Consider the following 25,752-nt stretch of genomic DNA (forward strand, 5'->3'; position numbering starts at 1 on the left):
ATTTTAAACATATTGCTTAATCGAGCTTGAATTAAATTTAAAAAGTTGTTTCTTGCAAGATGTCAGTTCTCAGCACTGATTTTTTTTTTCTTATTACGTGCATGTAGGCCTGCCCCGATAATTACTTTATCGACTTATCGAGGACAGCAAAAATGATCAAGGTTATGTCCATATATCGTACAATATTGCCCGTTGTGTTTACATGCGTGTTTATTTGGATAAGAATGTCACCAATATTTTAACCAACATGATGCCAGAATGAACAGCAGGGTTTTCCATTATAAGACTAGGGCACAACACCGGAGCGTTTTTTTTCACAGTGTTACATTCATAAGTCAAATGTAACAGAAAAAAACTATGCTGAGTCTGAGACACGTTTTGCTGTCATTTCTGGTCACACTGCTTCTGTCCTCTCATTTTCTGCTCTCTTTTTCTACATTTTTTGTCACCACTCTCAATTGGTTGACTATTTTGATTGAATATGTCTTTAGATTGTGGTCCTTGTCATATGACTATGGACTATTAGTCGCCTTAGTTAAAGTTTAGTTGGCCCTACAGTGTTACGGCCTTTGAACATCATGTCTGCAACTTTATTATTACAACCTCATGTTTATACCTTTATGTTTACATATCAATTCTACATTTGATGTCTGTTACTAAGGATTTCAAAGCCATCTTATTTTCACATTTTTTTGTATCCCAAGGTGGTGTCCTGTGTAACTGTCTGTGTGTGTGTGTGTGTGTGTGTGTGTGTGTGTGTGTGTGTTTTCTACCATACTATCCTGACAAAGGCAATATATGCCAATAAGATAGCATAGAATTAAAAACGTAAAGATTGCATTGGATTCTACTTTACTGTCAGCTGCTGTTCAGGGTCATCTGGAACATGATAACTGGCAAAGAATTGCCAAAAAAAAGCATTGGACTTGGTGCCTTGGTATACAGTGCTTTTTGTGCCTAACTACAGTATTCAAGTTGAACATAGGTACTTTGCAACAAGTAAATAAATAATGTTAACAAGAATAGAATTCCAAATATTCACTTCAGTTGGTAGGTTAACCATTAACATATATTTACTTTGGGAACTGACAAGCAAGTTCATTTCGATTGGTCTTTTGTAGCCTTAACATGCGACTAATATCTGATTAGAATGATGTATTTTCTTTAAATTGCCATTTCTCTTTATAGCCACTATAATCTGTAAAATACAGAACTATGTGCTAACTAAATGTGTTGAACTGTGGGTGTGTGTTTTCAGATTCGTCCCCAGAAATGTCAGAGGGCTGTTTCTGGGTGCTGGCTGATGAGAACCAATACGTAAAACCTGAATTGCTCAGCAGAGTTGCTCTCACTTTTTGTTCTCAAAGAACAGGTCAGACTCACTACATTTTTAATATACTTATTTATTTAATGTCTATCTGCCTGACTTATTATATATTTATTTGTTGTTTCAATTAGCCTTCTTTCAGGGTTTGGACACTATTCCTATTTAGATTACTCTGTGCGGTATGTTTCTACTCAGCACCTACTCTTTTTCTCTTCACTTCTCTCTCGTCTCCCCGTCCCAGCTTTCTGGCTCAAGACTGCACTTTGGCATAAATTTTCAGTGTGGTGCTAGGGAGAATAAATTTGAATGCGTTTCTGTTTTTGTGTCGTGCATGCGTCTGTGCTTGTGAGTAATTGGCCATGTGTCTTCATTGAGGAGGAATTGCATGACAAAGATACAGGCAAGTGTGTGAGTGCTTGTACCAACCCTCTAGGCTACTGTTAGTGAACAAACTGGTTTTTTTTTGTATCACTTTCAGTGAATGAATAATGAGATATGCATGATGGAACAAAATAATATTAGAATTATCACAGCACTGTCTAAACATCATTATTATGTATATAAATAGTACAGTATATACAACTGTGGGTGGCTAGATCAGGAATATTCATGTACAAGGTTGTTGGAATGATTAAAGCTAGAGCAGGTAGCAAGAGATGTTATCAATCTTGTCTTCTCCTGTGCTTGGTCTATTAGTCCCTTCTCTGATGATTTATTCACATCTGTCTTGTGTTTTCTTTCTTGTCTTGTCACTGACTCAGCTAGCTTACGCCAATTTGAATTATTCATCCATGTGTTATCTACCTGTCTTTATGCTGCTCCTCTCAAGGCACATAAGACCCCCCTACACACAAGTGCATCTTTGTTCCCTACGGTCAAGGTGTTGAATAATGGAGGCAGAACTAAATGGCAAACAAGTAGACAGACAGTCAAGCAGATGTTCCCTGAAGAAGGCAAAGGAAGAATGTCCATCAGCAGACAATTGTACTTTTCTGTTAGGGTAATGACCCACAGCCTGCACATGTTAACACACACAGCATTTCATTTTTACAGTAATCATGAAATACACTTCTCATCATATGAAGAGGCACACAAAAGCACTGCTGCTCTGCAGTATGTCGGCCACCTGGTTTGTTACTGCTCACAGATAATGCATTTTAGATTTGGTGAGAAAGGCATGAAACATTTGACTAAATCAAACCTTTCTTGTGGTTTGAGTCCTTTCTCTTAGTTGTATTCTTTCCTGTTTCCTCCCATCCCAGTGGAGGTTGTAGGAGCAGCATGACTGATGGGTTCAGCTGTCAGATCCAGTTGTTACTACTGCTGTGTGTCAGTGAGCGTTCATGTATGCATACGTGAATGTGGGCTTGTCTTCTTATTAACATAGCTATGTAGCATCATGTTTCATCTCACTTAAGAGCAGCAGCATCTGGATCACCATTAAACATTAAAAAGGACACGGTATGAAACAGTATTCACTCAGTTTTTCTTATTAAATATTCATTTATATCCCTTGAAACTTCCTTAATCTGTTGTTTTCTAAGAGAATCCCTGCCATCATGTACACAAACTGCTGAGTTTGGATGGGAACTTGGAACAGTTCGTTTTGAGACTATCACAGTTGTATTTTTGGCAGACCTCAACTTAAGCAAGTGTAAATAAAAATACAGTGATTTAAAAAAATATATATATATTCAAAATGTTAATATAAGGCTGGAAATACACATTCGATCAGAATTCATATTACTGCATTTGGTAGAGCGAAACAATTTTATTTGAGTAAGTAGATGTTATATTCACAGCGGTAATATCCTTTATGGCTCCTCTGTTTATCTGTTCAGAGTGGGATGTGGTTTTTGGCAAAGGGTCAGTGCCACAGTAACACATCTCCTCAGTGAGCAAATTGTGGTAAATGGGTGTTTTTCCTTTTGAGTGAGCAGGTCAGAGTGAACAAAATTAAATAAGAGCACACTGAATAATATGAGTTGATTTCTGTTCTCTTCTCTCAAGTCTCTGCTCATTAGCTGTAAACCTTTGACAGAAATGAACTGTAAATGTCCTGTCCTAAACAATAAAAATTAATGGGACCTTTCAATTAGGAACAAAACAGTAAGAGGATGTCCCCCTGTAATGTTTGTAAGGTTATATCTTTAGTCTAATAGAGCAATCGTAGCTTAGCATTAAGCACAGGAGAAGTGACAGCCCAAATTGTATGGTAGAGGGGGTAAAAAGAAGCAACCTAGAATGGACATTATAAATTGTGTGTTTGCTTGTGGATGTCTATCATGTAAGCATTTGAAATGTTGCATTCCATTATGTTTTTACCCAAGGTAGTCATTCTCTTTGCTTGCCTTTTAACATTCAAAATATCACACATTACTTCCATACAGGGTATCTTTTCTTTGACAAATTCTTTTGCAAGGTTGTTCTTTACTTGTCTCTTCATAATATTCTTCCCAAATCTTTCAGGTCATAACAACTCACAGGCAAGATCAGTTCCTTATTATTGACATGGCCAAAATAACCCTTAATTATTGGGTCTGCAAAGTGCAACAATTGGTTGCCTGTAAATTGCTTTTCAAGTTCATCAGAAGCAGTCAGAAAAAACTGAAATTAAAATTCAGGTAATGTTTGAGAAAAGAGAAAGAGAAATTGTAATCCAGACTGAGAGACTCTTTTTTTTTCTCCTTTGTTTGTCTTTGAGTTTCCTGTCTGTGGTCCATTTTTATCGACCTCTTTTTAGTTGTTTTTGGCTTAATAGTAATTGTGTTCCAGTAAAGTCCTCACAACAAATGTATCATTGCATACATTTTTTTTTATTGAAACTGTCCTCTTTCAACTTCCATTAGATGATTTCTTTTTCTACCTACCCCTACCCTTAGCAGTGCCAGGTATTCAGCACGAAGTTAATGAGTCTTTGTAATTTTTCTTAAGGCTACGGAACTGTGGAATGATTGCTGAGCTAAGGTTAACTAAATGTTCTCTACTAAAGCTATTTACTCTAAACAAGAACAATCCTTTAGAAGTCGTTCAATGACTTATTTCTCTTTGCAGCCTCATATCTTGGCTTTTTATGACCAAATACAATAACTGAGCTTGACTACACCTCAAATTATTCTAGTCACTGTAAGTTTTGTGTTTGGACTCATTAGTGATTTGCGTAACTGTTTACACCTCAACCTGATAAATGAGTATCAAACACCTACCTCCACATCCATTCAAGGCAACAACCTAATTAATCTAGAGATGAATGTCACCTATGCTGAAAGCTTGATTCCTCCAATAACTGTGCATTAACCATGGCCCTGTTTTTATCACTTGCCAGATGGCAGACAAATGGGTGAAATGTCATGTGGTGTTGGTTTTCAAACACAGAGATAAAAATTTTAATAACTTGACACGGTGCAAAACGGGAAAAAAGAAGAGCGTTGGATAGATTTCATGGAACAAATATGTTTTAGACATAACCTTGTGAACATGCTTGGCAAAATAGTAATTAGATGTTGAGGAGTGCAAGGAATATTACAGTTAGAATGAAAGAATATTTATATGCAGCTCACATTTAGTCAGTTAGGATTCAATAAAAAAACAATTAGGCTTATTAAGATATATCATTAGTCATATAACATGTGTTGCATTGTTGGAATGTCGTGGACCTGTGGAATTCCAATTTAAACAACATTTCATAATGCTGCCAGTTTATTTTAGAGACTACACAGGAAAATGCACTATGACTGATGGCAGCACTCAGAATTTTAGTTAATACAGTACACTTTGTATTTCAAAGTGTACTGTATGCAATACATACAGTGGTGTGAAAAAGTGTTTGCCCCCTTCCTGATTTTATTTTTTTGCATATGTTTGTCACACTTAAATGTTTCAGATCATCAAACAAATTTAAATATTAGTCAGAGATAACACAAAATGCAGTTTTTAAATGAAGGTTGTTATTATTAAGGGAAAACAAAATTCAAAACAAAATTCAAACCTACGTGGCCCTGTGTGAAAAAGTGATTGCCCCCTAAACCTAATAACTGGTTGGGCCACCCTCAGCAGCAACAACTGCAATCAAGTGTTTGCGATAACTTGCAATGAGTCTGTTACAGCGCTGTGGAGGAATTTTGGCCCACTCATGTTTGCAGAATTGTTGTAATTCAGCCACATTGCTTCTACCACTGGCCAAATTTTGTTTCTCTTTTATCTAATCACAGTGATGTTGCTAGGTACACGTCCTGCATCTTTGACGCGTTAAAATCCGAAAGGACACAGTAAACTCACTATCGACGCGTCCAGTGGATGCACCCTATTTTTTCATGCTACATTGTGAACAACAAATACGTGTTGAAATCATATAAATAAGCTAAAGAAACCTCGCTGTCAAACTTTTATTATCAGGCTGCAGCCTCTTATCTGCACTGTGTCAGGGCTGAACACACAGATAAACACACACAAGGAGCACTGTCAAAACAGCAGATAGGTGGTGGAGATTACTCGAGTTGACGACAACTACGCCTGTTACTGTAAGTAAGTGCAATAAAACCTTTGCGAGTAAAAAGCCAATACTTTATCAATACACCTGTTCAACAAGCATAAACATGTCAACATGTAGAAAGCGATATTTTAATTGAATCTGCTCTGTCTGCGCAGTCTGATCCATGGCGCTATGTTTACACAAGCACAGCACACTAGCTTGGATAATAGCGAATTGTTACAAACAAACTAATACAAAAGTTGTCTTTTTGTAGTCTAAATTCTTGTAAACTTACTGCTGGCTGAAACAAATCAGCCCCTTCTCCCTCTACCAGGTAACTTACCTGTAGGCAGTGAATCACAGCTGCAGCAGAGGAAGGAGGACAGAGGACAGGAGGAAGGAGAAGTTCTTCATTCTTTCTAAACTTCACTCAGTATGTTGATGTCAGGAATATGATTTATTTTGACATTTTAGATTTGTTTTCAGTGAAATATTATTGAGTTTATATTTTGACTTTGCTTTTGCTGCTCTAGAAACATCTGAACAGATGAGTTTTCAGTCTGCGACAGAAGATGTGTAGAGTTTCTGCTGACCTGATGTCAATGGGGAGCTTGTTCCATCATTGTGGAGCTAGAGTCGTGATTTTGCGGTAGGTGTCTTGACTTAGATTTGAGCAGCCATCGGTAGCCGGTGCAGAGGAGCGGTAGTGTGGGAGAACTTGGGTAGGTTGAAGACCAGCCGAGCTGCTGCATTCTAGATGAGCTGCAGAGGACGGATGGCACATGCAGGCACACAAGCAAAGAGCAAGTTGCAGTAGTCTAGGTGCAAGATGACAAGAGCCTGGACCAGAACCTGTGCTGCCTCCTGCATGAGTGGGTTGTTGCTGTGATGTTCGCAGCAAAGGACAGCTAGTCATCCAGTGTCACACCCAGGTTTCTTGTAGTTCGAGCCGGGGACACCACAGAGTTCTCAATGGTAATGGAGAGGTCATGGATAGGGGATGCCTTCCATGGAAGGAAAAGCCACTCAGTTTTGTCAATGTTGAACTTCAGGAGGTGTGCAGATATCCACTGAGAGATGTCAGCCAAACAAGCAGAGCTTTATGCTGGGGTTTCAGACCGGGGAAAACACAGAATTAATTGAGTGTCATCTACATAGCTGTGGTAGGAAAAGCCATGTGAGTGAATAAGAGAGCCAAGAGACTTGGTGTAAAGAGAAAAAAGGAGGGGACACAGAACAATACCCTGAGGGACCCCAGTAATGGGGCTACAAGTTCCGGCAGGATGACGACGGAGGAAAGGGATGCTGGAAAGGACAGTTCAAGAAGGATGTTCTGGTAGAGATATGCAGAATGTTGACAGCTCTGTAGTTCTTAACTTCAGAAGGGTTGAATGTGGGTTTCTTTAAAAGAGGGTTCACTCTAGCTGCTTTCAGAATGTTAGGAAAGCAACCAGTTGTCAAAGAGATGTTGATGAGGTGGGTGAGGAAAGGAAGACAAAATGTAACGCAACTACCTATCAGCGCCGACCAGCAGAAACACTGAAAACTCGAATATGACTATATGGTCATCTGGTATATCGCACATTAACTGATATTCGAATATATTCAATATATCGCCCTGCCCTAATGCAAGTGGACAGCTTGCTTTGTGTAAGATGAAGCAGCTGTAGACTAGTGTCTGTCTCCGCTTAGGTTCACAAAATAATAAAACTTCCCATTAAAGCATGAGAAATAGGAGGTGTGGAGTGACTCTGTGTATAGTGGAGGGAATGTCAGAAACTCAGCCAGCCTTCACTATTTCTCATGCTAACCTTTTGAGGTGAGCCTTTTCAGGCAAATTGGAAGGAACAGTAGTTGTCAGACATTTTAAATTCTCGAAGGAAAGAAAGCCACTAATACCACTGTTGATGCTGCTGCCACTGCTTGTGCTCCTTGAATAGTGGTCTTCTGACCATTCAGACTTTTAAAGTCTTTTAAAGCCAAGGCCTTTACCAAGGCAGGAGATGTAGACTTCATGACGTAGGATTTTTGCCCTGAGGCTGCTCATGTACAGTTTCTTGATAAACCCTAATAACTATTTGTACTATAATATCTTCTGGTCTTGCCATTAAATAACTATCCTAACATAGGCTCACTTCCCAACACATGCACACACATGTTTCTCAATTCTTTTGACCTTACTCCACAGTCTTTAATCTTTCCCTGCTTCTTTCTGTCTTCTCTCCCTGTGAGGGCCTGGTCAGTTAATGCCATTGCAACTCCAGGCACACAGTCTATTTCTTCATACTAGTTTACTGAGATGTTGTTGTCTTCCCATAGTATACAGCTGAAAGGTTATTAGTTTATTTCATACAGATTAAATCTCATATCTTCTGTGTGGCAATTTTCCCATAAACATAGATAATGTGACTTGTAAACTTTTAAATAAATGGCTGTTTAGGGCGATATTTATGTGTTATTGCATTTCCTCACCAACACAGGTAAAATGACAACAACCCCCAGAACAGGACAAGTGATGAAATGTATTAAATAAAATTGTTCCTGTCAGTCATGCATTTACAAATACTGTATCCTCATCTACCTAAAATAAGACAACCACCTGAATCAGGGTGTTTGCACGGGCCATTAGGGTTGTCAAACTAGTGACCCATAGATTAAATTAAATTCAAATTCTAAATTTCAAATTCTAAAAATGTCACATTTTTAACTGCTCAGATGTCCTCACTACAAAAACCATCCAAGTCAACCTCACCATGCTGTGCTCATGTTTTTTTTTATATTTAAAACCATTCTACACCCTAATCTCTTCAGTGGAGCTCTATAATTTTCCTTTATTTGCTAAGAAGGCAGAAACAAATTAATGGTACAAACTTCTACAGCAATATTTCTGACTCTTAGTTCTCTGATTCACACAAAATAAGCATCTTGTGGACTCACCGTAGTTTACAGATTAAGACGCCAACCATGAACAGCAGTGTCCCTGGTTTGAGTCCGACCGGTGACCTTTGTTGCATCTCCCTCTACATTATTTCCTTTCATCTCTCTACTGTCTATATTAAAAGCATATACATGCCCTAAAAATACTTAGTAGCATATTTTATTAATGTTTTTTTTTTTCTTATTATTATAGTTTTTCTTCCAAAATGTTTCCAATGATATATCCACAAATATGCAAACACCGAACAGATGAACCCCAGTATTCTATGTTGGCTATTAAATTTCAGGTAGCAAAATGTTTACAAAGTGGATGTGCGAAAAAAAATAAATGAGTGCATGCTAAATGTTCCTTAAACGCTCACCTGTAAACATACAGTATGCACTGCTCACATATGTGTTTCCTTTGCAGCAAAAAGTTGTTGTTTGAGCACTGATTATATAGTTTGGTAAAAGACGAGGTGCTATATGACAAAAGTCATTCACATAGCTTTCAGGTTGAATATGAATAGTGAGGGATTAACTAAATTATTAGATCCATGAGTGAGGGTTATTTCATTGCGATTAATGATCACAGATTATAAATTGAGCATAGCTAAAGATGCTACAGTGTCTGCCCCTGAACTCTGAGGTTTAATATATTCCCTTGACATCTGAAGGCTTTAATTGCAGTCTTTGTGGTTACTGTCTCATATGCTGAGGGTGGAGCCCGTAAGGGTAGAGAGGAGTCCTTCTCAGAGCTTTATCAAGGAACTTCAACAGAGAGAAAACTGAAAGTGGCATAAGATGTAGCACTATTGTAATTCTTTGTAACAAATTGTCTGCTGACCCATGTAGTGAGTAACAGGAAAGTGACAAAAATACTCATTTTTATGGTGATGTCTCAACTTTCATGAATGCGCACATACCAAACGGGACTGGTGCTTTGTTTTATGGAAGTATTTTTGTTGAAAACACAAGAGGACTTGGGCTGTAGAATTTATTTTTGTAGAAAATATTCACACACGCATCAAAGAATTTTAAGTCAGTGAGAGAATTGTTTTACTTATTTCAAGCTTGTGGATTTTTTCTCTCTCTCACAAATACAACTCTGAATGTACAGTCTCACATTCTTCATTGCAACCTTTCAAATCCTATTCTACACATCACAAGTGAAATTCTCACAAGCTTTTGCTACAATCACTGCTGTGAATGTGGGTCAAAACGCATTCACATATGTATTAAAAATGTGACCAACAAGATCTGTACATAAGCGTGTTAGTATGTTAATGCATACAATGAGAGCAACACATCTGAATAATATTATGTTCTATTTAAATGAGAGAACCAATGCTCTGACCTGTGATGCTTGATGTGATTGAGACTGTCATCATTGACTATTAATGTCACTGGTGACTCAAATCACTCAGTGCTAGAAGATTAAGAATATTGCCATAAATTACAGGCCTTGAGATTCTGTAATTCTCTGTGATTATGATAAACTATAACCCTGCTCTGTTTCTGCTTTTGACAAGTCTGTTGTTGTGAAGTTCATAACAATGATACTGTACTTTTTCTTTTAATGCATACTAAAAATCTCTCTGTGAACTGTAACATCACGTTGTATTTAGTGCAATGCTTTCTGTTGTCTCTCTGCTGACAATAAAATGTCTGAAATAATGCTTACTTCAAACATCACTAACCAACTTTTCTTCTTTCTCTTGTTGTTTTTCTTTTTCTCTTCCTTTCTCCTCTTGCTTTTTCTTGGCTGCATGATCTGCCGTCATGTTTGCAGAAACCAAAGGTTAGTATATATTTTTTTGCTTTCACCCATTAGTTGCTTTTCTCCTCAACTTACAGTACCAGTTTTAGTTGTTTCTACACTTAATTCAGATTTTTCACATAAATAAGGCAAAACAGGTTTATTATTTAGCTATTAAGGAAGCACAACTACTTTTGATATTTGTACTGAAATAATTTCCATAAGTACATGACAGTGACCTGATGAGATTTGTGAGCAGCATTTGTTTTTATTTTTATAAAACTAAGGTTTTCAGTCTTTTCTTGGAGAAAAACATGTACCGAAGAGATGTTCTCAACTGAATAAAAGAATAACTCTATGAGCCCCAGTTGTCGTTAAACAAATACAGTGGTGTGAAAAAGTGTTTGCCCCCTTCTTGACTTCTTATTTTTTTTGCATGTTTGTCACACTTAAATGTTTCAGATCATCAAACAAATTTAAATATTAGTCAAAGATAATACAAGTAAACACAAAATGCAGTTTTTAAATGAAGGTTGTTGTTATTAAGGGAAAACAAAATCCAAACCTACCTGGCCCTGTGTGAAATAGTGATTGCCCCCTAAACCTAATAACTGGTTGGGCAGCAACAACTGCAATCAAGCGTTTGTGATAACTTGCAATGAGTCTTTTACAGCGCTGTGGAGGAATTTTGGCCCACTCATCTTTGCAGAATTGTTGTAATTCAGCCACATTGGAGGGTTTTCAAGTATGAACTGCCTTTTTAAGGTCATGCCACAGCATCTCAAAAGGATTCAGGTCAGGACTTTGACTAGGCCAGTCTTGATTTTGTTCTTCTTCAGCCATTCAGAGGTGGACTTTTGATGTGTTTTGGATCATTGTCCTGCTGCAGAACCCAAGTTCACTTCAGCTTGAGGTCACAAACAGATGGCCGGACATTCTCCTTCAGGAGTTTTTTGTAGATAGCAGAATTCATGGTTCCATTTATCACAGCAAGTCTTCCAGGTGCTGAAGCAGCAAAACAGCCCCAGACCATCACACTACGACCACCATATTTTACTGTTGTTATGATGTTCTTTTTCTGAAATGTGGTGTTACTTTTACGCCAGACTTTTACGTCTCTTTCTTATGGTGGAGTCATGAACACTAACCTTAACTGAGGCAAGTGAGGCCTGCAGTTCTTTGGATGTTGTTGTGGGGTCTTTTGTGACCTCTGGGATGAGTCGTCACTGCGCTCTTGGGGTAATTTTGGTTGGCCGGCCACTCCTGGGAAGGTTCACCACTGTTCCATGTTTTTGCCATTTGTGGATAAACGGCTCTCACTGTGGTTGACTGGAGTCCCAAAGCTTTAGAAATGGCTTTATAACCTTTTCCAGACTGATAGATCTCAATTACTTTCTTTCTCATTTGTTCCTGAATTTCTTTGGATCTCGGCATGGTGTCTAGCTTTTGAAGGTCTTTTGGTCTACTTCACTTTGTCAGGCAGGTCCTATTTAAGTGATTTCTTGATTGAGAACAGTTAAGTTATGTTTTAACAGGTGGGGCAATCACTTTTTCACATAGGGCCATGTAGGTTTGGATTTTGTTTTCCCTTAATAATAACAACCTTCATTTAAAAACTGTATTTTGTGTTTACTTGTGTTATCTTTGACTAATATTTAAATTTGTTTGATGATCTGAAACATTTAAGTGTGACAAACATGCAAAAAAATAAGAAATCGGGAAGGGGGCAAACACTTTTTCACACCACTGTATATGGATTTATTATAAACAGATCTGTTGACAGAGAAGCATTGGGGCAGCATGTACAGCCAACACAATACTTAGTTTATTTCTTTCTATTTAAAGATGAGACAAAGAAAGAGACTGTCTCCGTCCCAAGCTGCCAGTATAAGAAGAGCAGAGACTTCTGGGACACTTATATCTTGTCCCAAAACAACATAATCTTAGGGCCTGAGGCCTCCTTTTTGAAACCATACTTTAATCAAAGTGTCATAAATTCTATTACACCCATAAACCCCTTAGTCACCCCCTCAGTCAAGTGGGCATATCGTAGAAAGCAAATGCCAACACTCAGTGTTGCTGGGACTGAAAATAAGTAAGGAAAGTAAACCCAAATGTAAGTCACTTAAGTGAAATTTTTAGAAAATAAACAGAATATATTGAACATTCTATCAGATCAGACAGATTACAGATTTTGACCACTAAGGACATTGATTCAATTCACCTCTCACTTTATTTTGTTGTGGTGCAATGGGATAACTTCTGCTGCTTGTACTGTTTCAAACTAGCAGGACCGATCATCCTGTTAGCTCTGAACCTGAACAGGAGTATTAGAGGTTCATATGAGAATGTGTTGCACATGGATGGACTGCATTTCACACAGCAGTTTAAAGCTTCCTCCTCCTGTTCATCACTGTAGGCCATGGTTTATGCATTGCCATGGCAACCTCAGCCACGTCGAGTTATTGTGTGAGATTGTTTGTATTATTTACTTGGTAATCTTGATTTTATTGGCATAAAATTTAAATGCTCTTACTATCATGATGTGCAAACTTTTGAGAAAGTCAGAAAAAAACATAGTTCATAGTTCATTTGATTAATTGATAGATTGATGATTCTTGGCCTATATTGTTCTATATTTTTAGAATTTTTGTTTTTAAAAATTTATGAAGAATGCAACGAATGAGAACAATATTGAAATGAAAAAAGTAGACGTATTGAGAATTGTTTTGTCATCAAACCATACAACTTTGAATCACTTTTGAAATATGACGTACCCAGAGCTTCCCAGCCCCAAGTGTTTCCCCGTTTGGAATGGTTATAGTGTGACAGTAATTAATTATTTTTAATATCATAGGACTAATTAATTATTTGAAATCCATACAGTTTTAATCACTAAGATTTGAAAATGCAAGGGTGTGAAAGAGACACCACTTCTTTTTACACAGCCTTTCTTTTTATTAGAACAGAAAAGAAAAAATGGGAGAAAGAAACAAGCAAATGTAGCGAGTGGACTCCCAGAGAGAATGCCGACAGCTCTCAGAACTTTCAGCAGTTTTTGTGTTTTCACAGATAGCCTCTGGAGAAGCTCTTTGAGATCATCAGTGTCAATAGATGGAGATAAAACATGTATAGCAGGGCTTTCCTGTGGGTGAAGAGAATCACAGAATGTTTTAGAGACACCGGCAGGTGGGAATTGAGGGATATGTGGAACCTGTCAACATTTTTACTGTACTACTCATGCCATATCTGTTCTTTTGTGTTTATTCGGTTTTGCCAGCAGTGAGGTTACTTTCTTTAAGTTTAACATTAAGGGGCATTAGTGGAAACAGTACAGTGCTGCCTCTCTCCTATTCTGCCTCTCTTTGTTCAGTTTTTGTTATAGATCATAAAAAGAAATAATCATGCAGGTCTCTGTGACAAGTAAAATGGGATGGAGCAGATTAATGGAGCTGCTTAAGTTACATGAAAAGCTATATCAGGCTTTGGCTACATACACAATTCATGTTAGGATAAATTTGTAGTTGCTCATAGTAAAAACATAAAATAACCAGCCTTATCTTTTAAGGCTGCTTATATAATATATGGTTTATCTGATAACATCGCTCATTTTCATCAGTTACTAATATATATATACAGATAGATAGGTAGGTAGATAGGTTTAAAAGGCAATTAAATTTGACCTTGTTTGAATTATTGCTATTACTGTATATTGCATAATTTAATGGTTACAGTATCTTTCCCACAACATCAATCTAGCTACCTTTGGCATGTGAGAGAAATGTGATATGAATATAAAGGTTTTAGTGCTTTAATACCTGAGTCAAGGTGCCAGTTGTGCATATTTACATGTGTAGTAGCTCACATTGTCTACCATGCTTCTATTTTTATTGACTCCTGTTTCTTGTACCACTCCATGCCTGGATTTTATATACACTTTTCTATTATAAACAAGAGCACTTTAGTTTATTTAATTTAATTAATCAGAAATGTATCTTGAGCACAGTACTTCCACCTCCCTTTCTTTGTCCAATATTTATTTATCATTAAAAAAAGAACACTACCACTGCCCCTATCAAGCGAAATGCATTAAGTCAGTTTTATTTATTCAACCTAAAATCGCCATTCCAAATTTTTCTCAAAGGCCTTTACAATCTGTACATCCTACAAGACCCTCTATCCTTAAACTCTGTTTGGATGAGGCAATCCCCCCGCCCCCAAACTGTCTAATCGCTAAATAAGGCCTTTCCTGGTGTAAGGATACAAATACATTTCTTACCACTAAAATATCTTTTTTTGTATGTGGAGATAAATGTGCTTGTCAAACTTACATGTTACTATATGGATATATTTTGTCATTCATTGTCGAAGTAGAGGTATCTTAATTGAATAAACCAGCTATTTCTTTCCGTCTCTCTTTGTTTATCAGGAGAGGGCAGAGAGATACATTCATCGCTATAGTGCTCGGAAAGTGAGCAACAACACTGCCCTTTCCTGGGGCTTCTTTTCAGCTAATAAATAACATCCAATTAGATGAAACCCTCAAAGATCACACATTAGTTTGCCATTTCTCCCCAGGATACAAGCATCTGCTAATAGCCAACATCTACTCCAAAGTCACAACACTGCAATATGAGAGACAGAAAGACAGAGAAATGTACAGGACGTTAAAAATGGATTATTTAATTTTTTTTTTAGCACTTTGTTTATTGCCTGTGTTTTTTATTATTGTGATTTTGTAATAGAAGTAGAAGGAGTCTTCGGTTTATTGTTGCAAACATGCAAGATCTTTAAGATTGGTTTGTGAGCGCTTGTAACGCACATTTGTGTATTAAAGGCAAACACTAGAGTATGCTGGTTGGAAACACTATGAACAAATATTGTAGTTAAAAAAAGAAAATTTTCTGGAGCACTATGCTTTATCATTTCCAGCTCTGTAATATTCCTATAATGAATATCAATTATTCTAAATCCCTAATAAATATCATAACAGAAATAGTTTAAAATATTGCCATAGTAACATTCTATTAGAGCCCGACCAATACTTGATTTTGGAGGCATTTTTTTTTTTTTTCAACATAAATACATAACATTAACATTTTCGATAAGGATACCCTAAATTTTGGTTATTGCTAAATTGTGAAAAATATAGTTTGTGCATAGAATGTAACACAGCGAGTAACATACAGCAGTATGTTAAAAAATGTAGTGCTGGGCAGTAGTTACTAAGCAATCATGGTATGTGCCATTTGTGTGGTGAGTGATATATAGCTGTAAAATGTGGTTCTTACATTGTTTACTTTAAATCTATAGACCAGTCATTAAATGTATTCATGTACTGGGTACACTGAGAAATTGCATTAGTTTGATCAATGCAAACATTGTTCTCCTGATTTTGCCTGAAGATGATTACTAGTAATCAGTGTTAGTGTGCTCCTCATTGCCCTCATGAGCACTGTGTAATTTCTTTATATTGTGCAGGTTTATAACTTATTAAAATTATGTTTATTAATGGATTTTGACTTTGATGACCAATAAATCACTATACAGTTGTTATGAAACATTGTTGGGAATAATAAGGTATACAGTGTGGTGTTGTATAGTTCAGCATGAAAGTTTCAACAACAATAATAATAAGAAGAAGTGAGGGCATAGGTACAGTATTTAACTCTTCACAAGTATCCCCTTTTTTATATTTCTTGCCATAGAATTAAGGCTGTGTTCTCAGTGGATGTCAGGCTCTCCAGATCAATTTAGCCTGTTAAAGAGAAAGTTGAGGAAGGACACACTCTCTTCCCAATGTTGGCATGGTGTAAGAGATAATTAGACAGACCATTTCCATACGATTATAATGGCCTGCGAAGGAAGCACGCTTGTGTGGATTTATCAGTTTGCACAAGCACATTTGGGGGAATATTTGATGGAAATGGTGGTTGTGTGTGGGAGGGGTCAAGCTCGTATAGGTGGTTGAGTGGTTTAGGAGCACACATGATCAAGGGAGGGTCCCCATGTGGGAGGTAAAGACTACAGTCAGAGCTGACAGCTGTCAAATTCAGACTGATGTGACACATTAAACAGTCATGATTATTCAAACCCATGCTTCTAGTCTGTCAGTTTTCACTACAATAACCCTCAGACTACCTCTAAAGCCACTTAACATATCCATATGTTGAAAGTTAATAGGTCTCTTGAATGCAAGGTGGGTGTATTTCTTAGTATAGCAAGAGCTTTTGTGATCTGCTTTGACGAGAACTTGGTAGGCGTTTGAATTACATTGAGACAAAAGGAGCTGAGGACCTTGGTGAACACCATCATTGAGGAATTGGGAAGAGATCGAGCAATAGAGGAGGTGGGGATGAAAGGATAAAAAAACGGTAGGTAGGTGTAGGTGGTCTTTTTAACAAATCAAATGCCTGAAGGAGGCTTAAAAAAGTGAAGTATCTCATGTTTACAGTAAAAGGTTTTTGATATTGTCATTTATGCTTTGAGTTGTCTCAAGCTCATGATTTAAATTACCTAATTATCATAATTGTCTCAGCTGCATTTGGGTAAAAATAAATTGTAATTTATAGGTCACCCTCACAGGTGTATTGAGTCCAGTTGTGTTTGCTGAGGGTAGGAGACAGAATTAGCTGTTGAAATGACTTCAAAAGCAATAAATATAGTTTGTTTTGAACCACTTTGAGTAGCTGAGGATAACAGCAGGATGTCCATCCCATGCTGTCTAATAGTATTGCTTTCCACTGGTATATACAGTATCTGTTCACATCAAATGGACTTCCTCTCCTGAGTGTCTCTCACACTCAGTCTTGCTTGTTCTCCCCTTTTCCTCCCACTCTCTTTATGCTTGTGCTGTGACATTTTGAAGAACACCATTAGTTCTATAATGACTTTTCATGTGGCTGCAGAAAATTTGTGCCATTATGAGAGATCTCATCAAAGGCAAAATCATTAAAGCCTCTTTTCATTGTTGTTGAAAGGGAAGGTGTGATCATACAGTACACATAGTGAATGGATGGCTGTTTTTATTTCTTTCTTACAATGTCCAGCCTACTATTTTCATATATGTTTTCAAATGTGTCCATAATACAACCACATTCTAGTTAGAAATGGCTAATATGTTACTGGCTCCTGCGTATAGTACTTTTACTTTAAGCAATCACCAACACACCTATTGCCTCGACCAGCCTCATCATGTGTGAGGGACAAAACACAGGCCTACCTGGAAAGGCCAAAACCTTCACTAAGATACTTGACTGAGAAACAAAGAACAGACAGCAGAAAGACGTTAAGCCAACACAGCCGTTAATTCACACCTAGATGTAATATTGAGACAACGTGTTGCTTGAAGCCAACGCAAAATCTCAGTTGAATCCAAACACTGGATTCCCATTGGACGGGATGCGCAACATGCCGCATGAAATCCTAGAGCATGGCTAAGACGACACCAACGCTATAAAGCCCGGTCAAACTATGGTCCAGTAACACGGCCGTTGGATGAAAGTCTGAACCGTTGACCCTAAGTACTTTAAGTCCTGCACCTTCTTCACCTCTGCTCCCTGTAACCTCGCCGTTCCACCTGGGTCCCTCTCATTGACGCACATGTATTCTGTCTTACTGCGGCTAAGCTTCATTCCTCTGTTTTCCAGAGCAGACCTCCATCTCTCTAGATTTTCCTCCACCTGCTCCCTGCTCTCAGTACAAATCACAATGTCATCCGCAAACATCATAGTCCATGGAGATTCCTGTCTAACCTCATCTGTCAGCCCGTCCATCACCAGAGCAAACAAGATGGGGCTCAGAGCCGATCCTTGATGCAGACCCACCTCCACCTTGAACTCCTCTGTCACACCTACAGCACACCTCACCACGGTCTTAGAGCTCTCATACATGTCCTGCACCACTCTAACATACTTCCCTGCCACTCCAGACTTCCTCAGCGCAATACCACAGCTCCTCTCTCGGCACCCTGTCATACGCTTTCTCTAAATCTACGAAGACACAATGCAATTCCCTATGACCGTCTCTGTACTTCTCCATCAGCATCCTCAGCGCAAATACTGTATCTGTTGTACTCTTTCTAGGCATGAAACCATATTGCTGCTCACAATTGCTCACCTCTGCCCTAAGCCTAGCTTCCACTACTCTTTCCCACAACTTCATTGTATGGCTCATCAGCTTTATTCCTCTGTAGTTGCCACAGCTCTGCACATCTCCCTTGTTCTTAAAAATTGGCACCAGTACACTTCTCCTCCATTCCTCGGGCATCCTCTCACTCTCCAAGATCTTGTTAAACAAACAAGTCAGAAACTCTACTGCCACCTCTCCTAGACACTTCCATACCTCCACAGGTTTGTCATCAGGACCAACTGCCTTTCTACTTTTCATCCTCTTCAACGTCCTCCTCACTTCACTCTTGCTAATCTTTGCTACTTCCTGCTCCACACCAGTCAACTCTTCTACTCTTCGTTCCCTTTCATTTTCCTCATTCATCAACTCTTCAAAGTACTCCTTCCATCTTCCCATCACACTCCTGGCACCTGTCAATACATTTCCATCCTTATCTTTAATCACCCTAATCTGCTGCACATCCTTCCCATCTCTATCTCTTTGTCTGGCCAACCTGTACAAATCCACCTCTCCCTCTTTAGTGTCCAACCTAACATACAAGTCCTCATATGCTCTTTGTTTGGCCTTTGCGACCTCTACCTTCACCTTATGCTGCATCTCCCTGTACTCCTGTCTACTCTCTTCAGTCCTCTCAGTGTCCCACTTCTTCTTAGCTAACCTCTTTCTCTGTATACACTCCTGAACTTCCTCGTTCCACCACCAAGACTCCTTGTCCACTTTCCTCTTTCCAGATGACACACCGAGTACCCTCCTACCTGTCTCCCTGATCACATTAGCTGTAGTGGTCCAGTCATCTGGGAGCACTTCCTGACCACCCAGAGTCTGTCTCAGCTCTTCTCTGAAAACTACACAACATTCTTCCTTTTTCAACTTCCACCACTCCGTCCTCTGCTCTGCCTTTGTCCTCTTCATCTTCCTCACCACCAGAGTCATTTTACACACTACCATCCTGTGTTGTCTTTCTACACTCTCCCCTACCACTACTTTACAGTCACTGGTCTCTTTCAGATTACAACGTCTACACAAGATGTAGTCCACCTGAGTGCTTCTACCTCCGCTCTTATGTCACCCTATGTTCCTGCCTCTTCTGGAAGAAAGTGTTCACCACAGCCATTTCCATCCTCTTTGCAAAGTCTACCACCATCTGTCCTTCTGCGTTCCTGTCCTGAAGACCAAACCTGCCCATCACATTCTCATCACTTCTGTTCCCTTCACCTACATGCCCATTGAAATCTGCACCAATCACCACTCTCTCACCTCTGGGGATGCTCTGCATCACTTCATCTAACTCACTCCAGAATTTCTCCTTCTCTTCTAACTCACATCCTACCTGTGGGGCATAACCACTCACAGCATTGAACATCACCCCTTCAATTTCCAGCTTCAGACTCATCAACCTGTCTGATACTCTTTTCACCTCTAGAACATTCCTCACAAACTCTTCTTTCAGGATAACTCCTACTCTGTTTCTCTTCCTATCTGACCCATGGTAGAACAACTTGAACCCTGCTCCTAAGCTTCTAGCCTTGCTACCTTTCCACGTGGTCTCCTGGACACACAGTATGTCCACCTTCCTTCTCTGCATCATGTCAATCAACTCTCTAGCCTTCCCTGTCATAGTCCCAACATTCAAAGTCCCTACTGTCAGTCCTACATTCTTAGCTTTCCTCTTCTCTCTGCCTATGAACACACCTTCCTCCTCTCCTTCTTCGTCTTCGAAGACACTGGCTTGTGCCCCCTTGCGGTTGCATTGGTGCCCCATAATTATTAATCTATATTAATAATTTTGATAATACTAATAATTTTATTAATATTCATAAATATATTTGATATTTCTACTAATAACCAAACCTGCCCTACCTAAATCCCAACATGTTTTTACAACAAACACTGGCTCTTTACCTCCCTTCTCCTTTTTTGCGTGTGGTTAAACTTCTTCTGTTTTTCTGCTTCCTTTTTCTCCATTGCTTTCCTATTTCTTTCTTCTGCATCAGTTTCTCAAGCATCAGCACCTCAATTTATTCCCAATTTGTGTTTTTATGTTCTCATATCACCAAAGTAATGGGCTGGCTCGTTAAAAACATATTTGCTTCCGCGACTTTATTTTTCTGCTGTGATTTTTCATCCACACACGTAGGTTTCTGTATGTAGGGCGGGGGGAGTGGTGAAAGGGTGGGCGCAGACATGTTTGCAACAGCACAGGGAGAAAAAATGAAAAATGGCAAATTACTTCAGAGAATGAATGATTTAGGCTGCCATCAATCCATTGAATGACATGGGAAATGTTAGGGTAGGCTTAACAACTGTTCAGATCGGACTGGTGCTGTCACATAGTGAAATGAAATGGAGATAATAATGCTTCATACCTGATATGACAGAGTAGTCAGAAAATACTCATTTTAGCACACACACACACACACATGCACATATTTAGCGGCCATTGGTAGGTCTTCAAGAGGCCTTTAGAGGGCACTACTCCACTGAGAATCGAGCTAGTGGTGAAATCCATCCCCACAGGCCAGTACATACTCATTAACAGAGGCTCCTAATCAATTATGAATATTTTGATGTAGTGTCAGTAATTTCAGTCCAGATTTGTATTTTTTTAAATTAATATACTTACGTGTTCTCTCTGTAGGGTATGTTAGTTTCTTTGTGAAGAGCAATCAACTGGTATGCTGTAGACTGACGCTCATGCAGGAGCAATTTTAGTGGTTCAGATTTAGAAACGATCTTTGGTATAGCAGGAATAGGGGAGGAGAGGAGAGAAAAGCCTAATGAAGTCTGTTAATTTGCTGCTATCAGAATGAAAGTCTCAGACTAATTATGTCCCTGGGTCATCTAGTCTGGATCACAGGGAGAGGTGGCCCTGCATGGTTCACTTTGATTAGCTCACTCACAACACAGCTCCTCACTTCATTACTCTGATCTCCCTCTCTGTCTCACACTCAGTGGTACTCACACACCCGCAACTTCGGATGGGGGGAATAGTCTGTGTGCAAACAGACCAGTCAAGCTGTCATGTGGGTCTTAGTCAGGTTGGTGGAGTGTGTGCGTTGATAAGGCGGAGAGGAAAAGGTGAGGGCAGGTGTGTATAGTCCAAATAGCTACTGGACGTTCTGGATGTCTCCTGTGCTTTCTGTCAGGCTGACTGAAGTTCAGGACTTAGCTGGATCAGAACCACACAGTGAGTCAACAGTCAATCTGTGCGGCAGGTTTGACTGTTCATCTCCCCTCTGTTGACTGTAGAATTGACAGATGTGACGGAATGGTGGATTTGTTCACTTGCTGCAGACAGCCCACCTCCTGTGCATCAGATGTCTCATAGTGGATTTTGCTCGAGGCAATGGTGTGTGTGTGTATGTGTGTGTGTGTGTGTGGTGTTTGCACATTGAATTGCGAGGCCCCCATATTATCCCTGCTATAGAAACTCTTCTAATAGTAGTGATTTAAACTTTACCTGCATGACTGCTTTGATTGGTTATTGGAAAAAACACAGTGATTTAATTACCCTTTGGAGACTGCTGCCCTCTCAACTTTCCTCTCGCTGTGTACTTGTGTATCTGCTTTCTCAGGGGGAGACGATTGTATCACTACAACATGCCATAAATAATGAAGTCTCGTCAAGAGAAAAGTCAGTTGAGGGTGTGATATCTCCTTCGGAAGTAAGATAGTTGGACAAATATTGGATAAAATGATGGACCAAATAAGCACACACATACACTGTCTGTCCTCTTGCCTGTCTCACTCACACTGCTGTCAGTTCCTTACTTCATTTGATAACTTCTTAGATATTAGTATTAGTTATGGAGTAGATTTTTTTTTTTTTCATTTGACATTAGTATTAGGATTTTGTGTGTGTTCGTGTCTGTGTGTGTGCAAAAAGGAGGGCAGTTCCTGTAAGGCGTTTTCTCTGATTAGAAATCCATCCTGATAAGATGAAGTGCTGGTGTGAGTGTAGAGGGCTGGGGAGGAGGAGGAGATTTTGGTGTGTGCGTGTGTATATGTGTGTGGGTGAAGGGTAGGAGGGTTGGATTTGAGGTGTTACTTGCTTGTCTCTGAGGCCTGCCTGTCATGTACAGCATCAGTCATGCTCTTTCACAGCAGTTTTATTTCATCCACCATTCCCTTTAGTGCTTTGACGGCACAATTCACTGATACTGCCTTGTGGGAAGGGCTACTGTTTGGGAAGCATGTGTGCCCACAATGTTACACATTGTCATATTTTTGTCAAGTGTCTTTTAACTGTGGCAGAGATTGGATCAAAACCAGTCAGTAGAATTATTACAAGTGAGAAGAATAGATAACTCTTTTAAAATTCTAGCATTGCATCCTTATCTGACCCTGCAACTAAACATTCTTCTTCTTTTCTCAAGAAAAGAATAAAACTTTTCCTCTCTTGTATACCCAAGCCCTCATGATTTATATTTATTCAAGAAAAGACAGGGACATTAATTGACATATTTATTTTGGGTTTTTGTTTTGCTTGTTGTGTGAATAAAGCAGAATGCATTTTCCCCAAAGTATACTACACTGGGGGTAAAGGAAAAATTAGACTGTCCTTCTGCTTTGCTTTATTTTTCATACTTATCTATCCTACTTTGTCCACAGTCCCGCTATCAACTTGACATTCATCACAGGCCTCCATTAAGAGACCTTAACTTGAAAGTGCTTAGATTGTAGACAGCTAGCACTGTGGTTGCCGTGGTAGAGCAGAGTAGGCCTTTTAACTGAGACAACTCAGTGTTGATGTCTGTCTCTAATGCACTGCTGTCTCCTGTCTTGTGATCGAGTCCTGCTTTCCCTTTCTGTGGTATCTGATCACAACTTCTGATGGTTTTAGTCAATGGCTTCGTTTGAAACTTACATCTTTCTGCCAGGCTTCATTTTTTCTCGCCCTGTCTCTCTAAACTGGTACAACTTTTTTTTTTCGCATGGTGTCATCTTTTCACACAAATTAATGTTGGCAAATCTGTTCGCCTTTAGAGCCTGAAATAACTACTGCAGTCGCACCATACCTACGCTGTGCCCCTTGCTTCTTTCCTACTGTTGCTAGACCTGTGATGTGATGAAGACACCCCCCAGTGCTCTGCACTCACAAGTGTATCCTTGTCTTCCCCACTTCCTGGGTGATAGCGCAATCTGATAACTACAACAGTTGCCGCTCCCTCTGATTGATTAACCAGTGACCTCTGACCCCCTGCGGGACATTTTAATTGGCTGATGGATAATGAGCAGGCTTCCCTGAAGAAGAGCTGTTTTAAGGCCAGAGAGGCTGAGCAGGTGATGCTGGAATGGAGCAATCTAATTAGCTGATTTAACTGATAGCACCTGAGGCAGCTCAGTGCGAGAGTATGTGTGGGTGTGTGTGTGCCATATGATTTCTATCTTATCACTATCTCTTGTACGATAGAGATGGATGCAGCCCTTGCAGTATTATGTGAAGATGATTCATGGATTATATGACCCAGCCAAGTATGTTTATGTGCACTGAAACAAGGTGGTTAATACTCTGGTACTGTGTGTCTTTTTGTGTCTGCTTGAGAGAGAGTCACTGTGTGTTGATGTAATAAATTAGATTCTGCGAGGCTATAAGTTACGAGATCAATACAACATCTAAATGCAGTAAGCTGGAGGCTTTTTAGGGCTGGCTTCTTATATTGCTACCAAATACCCAATAACATCAAATTCAAGATTATATATTCCCGTAAGAAGAAATACTTTAGTTGTTTACACTGGTTTTTAGGTAAATATTGAAATCTTTACATTTTTATTGATTTCATTTAGGCTATGCCTTATAATTTAACATGGTTTCCTTTATTTTTTTGTAGTCTTGAGCCAGCGCTGTTCTGCACTGAATATATTCATGGAGACAATCTAAAGTGAAGTACATTGCATCAGTACTTGTTGAACATATTTACACAAGTAGTTAGAAGGTGGTAGAAAATAGAAGGGGTACTATTATGTACTGGCAGGTGATGCAAAGTGACCGCTGTCCTTCATGCCTATTTAGACCAGTTATGACATATTCAGATTGCTTGTTTTGTCCAGCCAACCGTCCAAAACTCAAAGGTATTATTTTTAGCGTTATTGATGACATAATATATTTTTAAGTAAAAATGATTACTCGAATATCAAAGTAGTTGCTATAGACTGACCGATTCATCGACTAATCATTACAGCTCTAATCTTGACCAAGATTAAAAATGCAACATGCATGTCTATGTGTTATGCATTTGTAACTGTGGACCAAGACAAGTTAATTGTTAGTGAAATTATTTGTTAAATGCAATGCATTTAAATTTTTCTCCAGTTTTCTATTTGATGTAGTGGTTTTCTACTGCTGTATATTCAGCCATTTTTCATTTAAGTTTTCACATTTGTTCTTTCTTTACTTGAGTCTCCATGTTTCATGCTGCAGTCTTGTGAAAATGTCTTTTTATGTCTTCATTCTCTCTCCTCTCCCTTTTCCATGGTACACTTTTTCCATTTTCCTCCTTGTCTGTCCTTTGCGTTTTCCTCCTCTCTCACACATTGAAAGACTGTGAAGAGAGTATACCAACAGAGGAGCCACGTAAGTCCAAGGACAGCTCAGTGTGTGGCCGTGTTTGTGTATTTCTGTGTGTGGTGGGTTGTACTCTAGGTGTGCATGTTTGTGGACATGCTAACAGTCTTTTCTGCGGCATCTCCCAGTATACCTCTTCACTTTGTAGTTAGATACAGGATCCCTGAAAGAAGACCAAGCCCATGTGGAACAGTAGAAATACCTTTCCCATGGATTAACCCCTCTTCTTTCACCACACACACCATAATTACAGCACCAGACAATTACCCAGCATACTCGTGGGATGCACATTTTGTTCTTATAATCTGGTGTCTTAAATAATTAAAGCCAAACATGAACTCCTCATTGTGAGCGTGGCTCAAGAGGGTTGTGTGTGTGTGTGTGTGTGTGTGTGTGTGTGTAATATTGGGTTTTTTTGTTGTTGTTTTTAATCCAGATCTCATGAAGCCTCTCCTATCTATCAATAGCACTATCACAATCCCACCTACCTGGCTCCATGTGACTCAGAACAGATTTACCTTCACATGTCACTTGATAACTTCATGTGCAATAGTGTGTTTATGGAATAGGCATACCTTACTCTA

General features: G+C 39.0%; 1 protein-coding gene across 1 annotated transcript in view; it reads left to right on the forward strand.

Annotated features, from left to right (window-relative positions):
• Positions 1-25,752, forward strand: part of LOC122875815 (protein diaphanous homolog 3-like) — a 183,962-nt gene that overhangs the window by 51,918 nt on the left and 106,292 nt on the right. Inside the window, exon 17 of the mRNA XM_044195365.1 lies at positions 1,265-1,372. Coding sequence (XP_044051300.1) covers positions 1,265-1,372 — 108 coding nt within the window. The remainder of the gene's footprint in view (positions 1-1,264; positions 1,373-25,752) is intronic.

Source organism: Siniperca chuatsi, linkage group LG1 (assembly GCF_020085105.1).
Source record: "Siniperca chuatsi isolate FFG_IHB_CAS linkage group LG1, ASM2008510v1, whole genome shotgun sequence".
Lineage (NCBI taxonomy): Eukaryota > Metazoa > Chordata > Actinopteri > Centrarchiformes > Sinipercidae > Siniperca > Siniperca chuatsi.